This window comes from Haliotis rufescens, unplaced genomic scaffold (genome assembly GCF_023055435.1).
Source record: "Haliotis rufescens isolate VD_foot unplaced genomic scaffold, xgHalRufe1.0.p SCAF_17, whole genome shotgun sequence".
In the NCBI taxonomy this organism is placed as follows: domain Eukaryota; kingdom Metazoa; phylum Mollusca; class Gastropoda; order Lepetellida; family Haliotidae; genus Haliotis; species Haliotis rufescens.
The window spans coordinates 22,440,244-22,447,409 of NW_025963857.1; the positions used below are offsets into that span (position 1 = coordinate 22,440,244).

A 7,166-nucleotide genomic window follows, 5' to 3' on the forward strand; every position below is an offset into this window, starting at 1 on the left:
CGAATTTTGATGTGTTTACTTTAGGGGATAGGCCCTCGAATAGATCGTTTATCATTATATTGAAGAGGGTGGGGCTGAGGATACTGCCCTGTGGAGTGCCATTTTCTAGGGGACATTGGTCCGATAGAGTTTGGTCTATACCCACGGTTATTTTACGATTGTTTAGGAAGTCCTGGATGTAGTTTATTATCTGACCTTTGAGTCCTATTTTTAAAAGTTTTTGTATTAGCCCGTCGTGCCATACCATGTCGAAAGCTTTAGAGAAGTCTTCCCCGCATCTGGTGGTCTTTACAGTCATCGACCTGTTTGAGTGAGTGACACTTCACACAGAGGAGATTGGATGAAGACAAGTGTTTTCTTAGTCAGATCACGCGATCACTCAGTGTCGTGATCAAGAGCTTGATGCTGATTGTTAATGAGAGGGTGTCATGTTGAGGTGATATAGTATTATGTTGTCTAAATATACTCATGTCTGACTGTGTTGATTGTACTGTTTTACCTGCCCATAGGGCTTCCGGACTTCGTGTTCTTTGTCTGTGCTGTCTACTGAAGATGAGAATACTCTCAGGGCTGGGCCTTCGTAAAGTTGTCAAATTAAGACATTCTCCACTTATGCCAATTTACCATATGTCATTTTGAAATAATTATTAATTCAATATATCATAGTTGTGCAATGTTCATGGAACCAAGCATTCATGTTGATATTCTCACCTGTTCACATTAATATATTGGTAAATATCTTCATATACCATACACGATCTATATTTCTGATGTCATATATAGCAGTGCTTTACTCTTTTATCACATACACACAAGTATTAAGGTAACACATACCTGAAAACAATTACAATAGTCAATGTTATGCCATTACACGTTACATGTCCCACTGCAAACTATTACTTAATAAATATGTCTATATGTCTGTCATGAATACCAGCATCTATATGCGTATTCACACATGCTGCCATGTGATTGTTCGTGTGGACTTGAGAACGAAAAACTGTAATACAATCAGTCTTTCGGTCAAATTGTTTAGAGAAGACAACAACAAATACCACATTAACAAAACGATAAGATATTCTCTATGATAGAATAGAAAACCTTCGTCTTCATTAACTATATTACTGTAATGATCGCATACAACACGAGAGCTGGAACTGCAAATGACACAGACTCAATTATTGATTCTGGTATGCTACTGGAATGCGTACATAAACAAAGAACGAAAGACACTGCATGTTTGTTCACATTTGAATTTGTTCGTGACCTGGAATACCTACATTAGCATAAATATACTTATTATTCATATTCAATTTCTTGGACGTTTTGTTGTGTGACTGTGGCTAAACGTGTTTAGGTTTGTGTTTAACGTCTAAAAGTGTTTAGGATTGTGTTTAACAGCTAGACGTGTTTAGGATTGTGTTTAGCAGCTAAACGTGTTTAGGGTTGTGTTTAACAGCTAAACGTGTTTAGGATTGTGTTTAGCAGCTTAACGTGTTTATGATTGTGCTTAACAGCTAAACGTGTCAAGGATTGTGTTTAACAGCTAAACGTGTTTAGGATTGTGTTCAACGTCTAAACGTGTTTAGGGTTGTGTTCAAAAGCTAAACGTGTTTATGTTTGTGTTCAGCAGGCAAACGTGTTTATGATTGTGTTCAACAGCTAAACGTGTTTAGGATTGTGTTTAACAGCTTAACGTGTTTAGGATCGTGTTCAACAGCTCAACGTGTTTATGATTGTGTTTAACAGCTAAACGTGTTTAGGGTCTAAATTTGGTTAAGCTTAAAAATATTTCACGAAATGGTTTACATGCTCGTTGGTTTCCATACCCCAAAGGAATGTGAACGTCATTGTCATGGTGAAGATCTTGTTCTTTCTTATGGAAAGACTATTCAAAGATTTGCCTCAGTCAAACTTTAAAAAGGTTTTATGGTAGACGTTGCTAGGATCCAGTGATATTAATCTAGAATAATTCTTCAGGAGAAATGCATGATAATATAAAGTTCTATTTTAATAAAGTAGATAAACAATAAACTCATTTAAAAACAAATTTATTTACAACGAAAAACAAAGAAGCGTGAACGTGATTAACAAGCACTATGTGGGGGTTCTGTCGCTGCTTCACTGCTGATAGTGGAACGGGTAGGGGTACCCTGGGTACAGACTGGGCGGGTACATCATTGGTACATGGGGTACTGGATACTGGTTCACGGACTGGTGCATCATGGGAGACAAGTACCCGTATCCTGGAGCAGACGACAACATGGCGGCCATGTTCTGCTGGTGGAGGGAGTAGTTCTTTATTCTGGAATCGGAGGCTCTTTTGTTGCGTGCTCGTCTGTTCTGGAACCACACCTGTGGAGGCAATACAATATATATAGATAAAATAGAATAGATAAAAATAATAAGGAATATCATGTGACAGATTTTACAGTTGGTTTGTGTTTATTCTGAGGAATATCAATATATTAATATCAATATTTATTTTAGAAGAAGTTTAAGCATGTCATTACCACGCACCATTAATACATAACATTACAGTGTTTAGAAATGTTATAAAAATGTTAACCTTAAGTCTCTGTACTGGAATATCCAGCTCCTGAGACAGATCTTCATACAGCTCTACATCCGGGTATTTGTTCTCCAGAAACACCTGCTTCAACCGCCTCACTTGCTTCTTGGTGTAGTTCTTCCTCAGGTTCGCTGAAACACGTTCTTCCTCTTGAGTATTCGGGGAAGTTCGCTCTGAGACTCGATCTTCCTCCTGAGTACTGGGAGAGGTTCGCTCTGAGACACAAACTTCTTCCTGAGCATTGGGGGAGGTTCGCCCTGACATAGAGGAACTGTCAGAGCTGGGAGTTGGGCTCGGGTTGCTGTAGAAACCACTGGAAGCAGTACTTCCATTTGGACTGGTGCTCTCCACGTCGATGAGATCATCTATAAACAAATTGAACAATTAACGTGACAATTCTCAGAATATACTTGATATACTTGTTTTCACTATTCAACTTTAGTGGACATATAATCTACCCGCAACGTGATAGTGAGATTGTATACTAAAAAATTGTTAATAATGTAAAAACGATCTTACCACAAACATCACTTGATGGAGAAGACATCTTATTCCCAATATTGGTATCTGGCTGACAAGTCCTCTGCTGATGTTGGGAGTTCATACTGGTATTTGACAGTTCTGGGCATGACTGGACACTGGGAAAGGGCAGCTCTGGACAGGACTGGAGGTGGTGGAGACTCAGATTCAGTGCCATTGGAGGAGCAGCGGGTCTTCCTTGGGTGTTTTGTATAATGGATCTGTCAAGGAAGGTGATAAAGGGGTTGTAGGATGTACGGTGAAGGTCAACTGTCCTTGGAGAGTCTGATTTCTGGTGGAGAAGAAGGTGCTCAAGCTGCAGGCCTTGCTTGGTTGTCACAATCGCTTGATCCAACTCGTGTGATTCCTCTAACGGAAAGCTAGTGTTTGTGGCCCCGACTCGGCTAGAGTCGGTTATCTGAGTTTTACCAAGTACTCCATCCCGATGGCTGTGGATACTGACAGACTTCATGATGTCCCCGATGGAGAAGGGAACTGGGGATTTGGCCACTTGGTTTTTCGTCGGAGTTTTGTTGATCTGTGCAGAGGAAGCTGTGTACTTTGGGAACAGACATCTGGCAGGGTCCTGCAGGAGAATAAGCACAATTACGCTTTGACAAATAATATGAATGAACTCATACTATCATATGACACATTTGTAGAGACATCTAAAGTAATATGTACATCCCTTCACATAAAATTGCGGAAAATTGTATTTTTGTTCATTATCATTTTATTTTTTTATACAAGTATAACAGTGAGCCAGAAATATTCTAGCTGCATCTCTGAATAATCGATGATTGGTCAGACGTTGATAACAACCCACACCGATAATTAAACAAGTCACCGAGCCTGACGATCAAATTAAGTCGGGTCTTACGACCTGACACAGTGTTAAGGGCATTTTCTAACCGCATAATATAAACTGTCAACTAACATACCTGAATCTGATCCATCCTTTCAAACAAGAAAGTTTCAGCAGGTGCGTAGAAGTTCTAAACACAACTTGAAAGAATGAAGGTGTAAAATTACTTGACATGGACTTACTTACTTACTGACATGGACCAACGCATAGCCTTTTATTCTCATCGGCTGGCTTAGGTGATGACTGAGTGAGTGGCACTTCACTCAAGCAGAGGGGATAGGCTTGGGAGAAATGTTTTCATTGTCAGATTACGTGACATCTCACTCAAGCAGAGGGGATAGGCTTGGGAGAAATGTTTTCATTGTCAGATTACGTGACATCTCACTCAAGCAGAGGGGATAGGCTTGGGAGAAATGTTTTCATTGTCAGATTACGTGACATCTCACTCAAGCAGAGGGGATAGGCTTGGGAGAAATGTTTTCATTGTCAGATCACGTGACATCTCACTCAAGCAGAGGGGATAGGCTTGGGAGAAATGTTTTCATTGTCAGATCACGTGACATCTCACTCAAGCAGAGGGTATAGGATTAGGAGAAATGTTTTCATTGTTAGATCACGTGACATTTCACTCAAACAGAGGGGATAGGATTGGGAGAAATGTTTTCATTGTCAGATCACCTGGTATCTCAATCAAGGTGAGGGTATAGGATTAAGAGAAATGTTTTCATTGTCAAATCACGTGGCATCTCAATCAATTTCGTAATCAAGAGCTAGTTTAGAATGGAAGTGAGGTATACCCTTTCCTGTATCTTTATTTACTGAAGCCTGAAGTTGATATATATTGTATATTTGTATGTATAAGTTGATGTATAAGTTGATGTATCAATGCTGTATCTATATTGCCGCTGATAGCGGCCTGAGTGTGATAAAGTTCAGTTCAGCTCAGAGATAGTGTAATAACACTGAGATGATATATCACGTTTGTTTGTGAATATTTGTTGATTGAAATGTACGCCTTAGGGAATCAGTTTGTGGTTATTTTCTCTTTTGCTTTTAAAACGTCTATAATGCGGCAAAACATTTGACATCGAAATTTACGGAGAGAAAACGTCGTTACCACGCCCGCTTACATGTTTGACCTGAATGAAGTTATTGCTCTCCCTGACTGTAGGCTGGTAGAACTGTAGGATCACGTGTCACCCTACAGCTGGGTGCGTGAGGTACCCCCAGTTTCCAACCGAAACGTCGAAAATAATTTATCAAAGTATTATTGCCGTACAATTTCATCATATGTGCTTTGTTATTTCATCTATTATAAATTATAATAATTGATACATGTATATCTAATCCTAGATAAGTTAAACCAGTTAAGTACTGATAGGACGTAAGTTTGATCGTTTTATTGTTCATGATCCTAAATGTACAGTGGAAACTTGAAAAAAGATATCTATTTAACAGATTTTGTAGTTAACCAACTACGACTTGTGTGCCTTTTTTAAATCATCTACCTCACATTCTTTATGCACTGTTACACACACGTACATTGATATGAGACACAAATAATCACTAATATAATAGTCATGAGGATTGCAATCTTTATTTCATGTCTAAAAAATATGATACGAGTCTACAAATAACAACTTGCATTATGTAGTCATTGCACTAAACTCGAATGTCGGTCATCATGAACTAGCTTCTGTTTTGTCAGATGCTAAGCCACTTATAAACGATGTTCTGTGGAACATTTTTAATTTCATCGCTAAATTAAACCAGACTCCCCTTGCTCTGGTTCAATCACAGCCGCATACTTGTCATCTATAGACCATGCCTTAATTTTCCTCTTCCCTTTGATCTGTTCTGATCCAGGTATCCCCGGGACACGCTAGGTCCTTCTATGGATTCCTCAGTCATTTTGGCAGGATTGACTGATGCTCACTTACTTACTTACTTACTTACTTTGGAGATTTAACGTGCGCTTTCCGACTGATGCGTATTTCGCACACGGGCCCGGCCAGGCCATTTAATGTGTTTCCGAAAGGGGCGAAGGTGGTCTGTGCAACCCAAGAGGGGGGTTTTAGGGGTTGCTTATATAGAATTTGGGAATTTTGAGATTTGTTGTTACCCTGTCTGGCGCTCGGCATTAAAAGGTAAAACAAGGACTGGTCGGCTGGGACTCAGTATACTGTGTCTGAGTGGGGTATTCATGTTAAACTGCGGCATGGTATCTCAGTGAGCTAGCACTTTAAATCGGCATCAGTCCGGACTATCACAAGCAGCCACACAAACACACACACGTACATGCACGTCGCTATATAAGTGCAATAATCTTGGACGCGACGTTAAACCCCATTTCACCTCACCTCACCTGGTCATAAATAACACATTAAATCACCTCTTTATCACTTCATCTCCAGAATACACCGTAGAATGAGACTCAATTGTAATGACCCGACCGTTTTATTGCCATTGATCCCAAGTGTAGTTGTGGTTATTATTACGAAGACAGTCTTCATTATATTATCTATTTCAATGTTAAACATATTCGAACACGTGATCAAATGGTTTCCTTTATGTGAAAGCGTATGGTCTTAAAACCGTGTTGTTGGGAAATATGACTGTCATGTTTGTTTTGCTTGTTGTTTAACGCCTCACTAAGCAATATTCCAGCTATATGACGGCGGTCTGTAAATAATCGAGTCTGGACCAGACAAATCAGTGATTGACATCATGAGCATCGATCCACGTACTTGGAATTCGATGACATGCATCAACCAAGTCAGCGAGCCTGACCACCCGATCCCGTTAGTGACCTTTTACGACAAGCATAGTCGCCTTTTACGGCAAGCATGGAGTGCTGAAGACCTACTCTACAGGTCGACTGTCATGTGAAACACATATTAGACGAACGGTATCTGTTCGAGCATATTTTACCCTAACAAAAGGCTTTGAAAGCATTAAATTATATTAGACAATTTTTGTACATTTATATATACATATGTACATTTGATGTTGAACTTTTAAACGATAATCCACATGTAACAAGGCTATAAAAACTATACAGTAGCCTCATACCTCCACAAGGTTAAAGAACTACCAGGAGAATGCCACGACTGACACTCGAACAAGGCGTGCGAGCAACACATGCACACATAGCAAGAGCCTTTGGCTGTTCCTGTGTTGCTGTCACCAACTTGATGCAAGGGTACAGGA

At 39.7% G+C, this 7,166-nt stretch overlaps 1 protein-coding gene across 1 annotated transcript; it reads right to left on the bottom strand.

Moving 5' to 3' along the window:
- Positions 1 to 2,121: 2,121 nt before the first annotated feature.
- Positions 2,122 to 4,047, bottom strand: LOC124134014 (segmentation polarity homeobox protein engrailed-like). The gene is made up of 4 exons (XM_046498628.2): positions 4,033 to 4,047; positions 3,092 to 3,677; positions 2,570 to 2,937; positions 2,122 to 2,355 (listed from the first exon to the last, which is right to left on the bottom strand). The coding sequence occupies exons 1-4, from the start codon at positions 4,045 to 4,047 to the stop codon at positions 2,122 to 2,124; spliced, it is 1,203 nt and encodes a 400-aa protein (XP_046354584.2).
- Between the last annotated feature and the right edge of the window lie 3,119 nt (positions 4,048 to 7,166).

Coding starts and splice junctions, on each gene's coding strand:
- LOC124134014 (XM_046498628.2), bottom strand. Junction 2,938..3,091: donor TCCATCAAGTGATGTTTGTG/GTAAGATCGTTT, acceptor ATTTGTTTATAG/ATGATCTCATCGACGTGGAG. Junction 2,356..2,569: donor TTCCAGTACAGAGACTTAAG/GTTAACATTTTT, acceptor TTGCCTCCACAG/GTGTGGTTCCAGAACAGACG.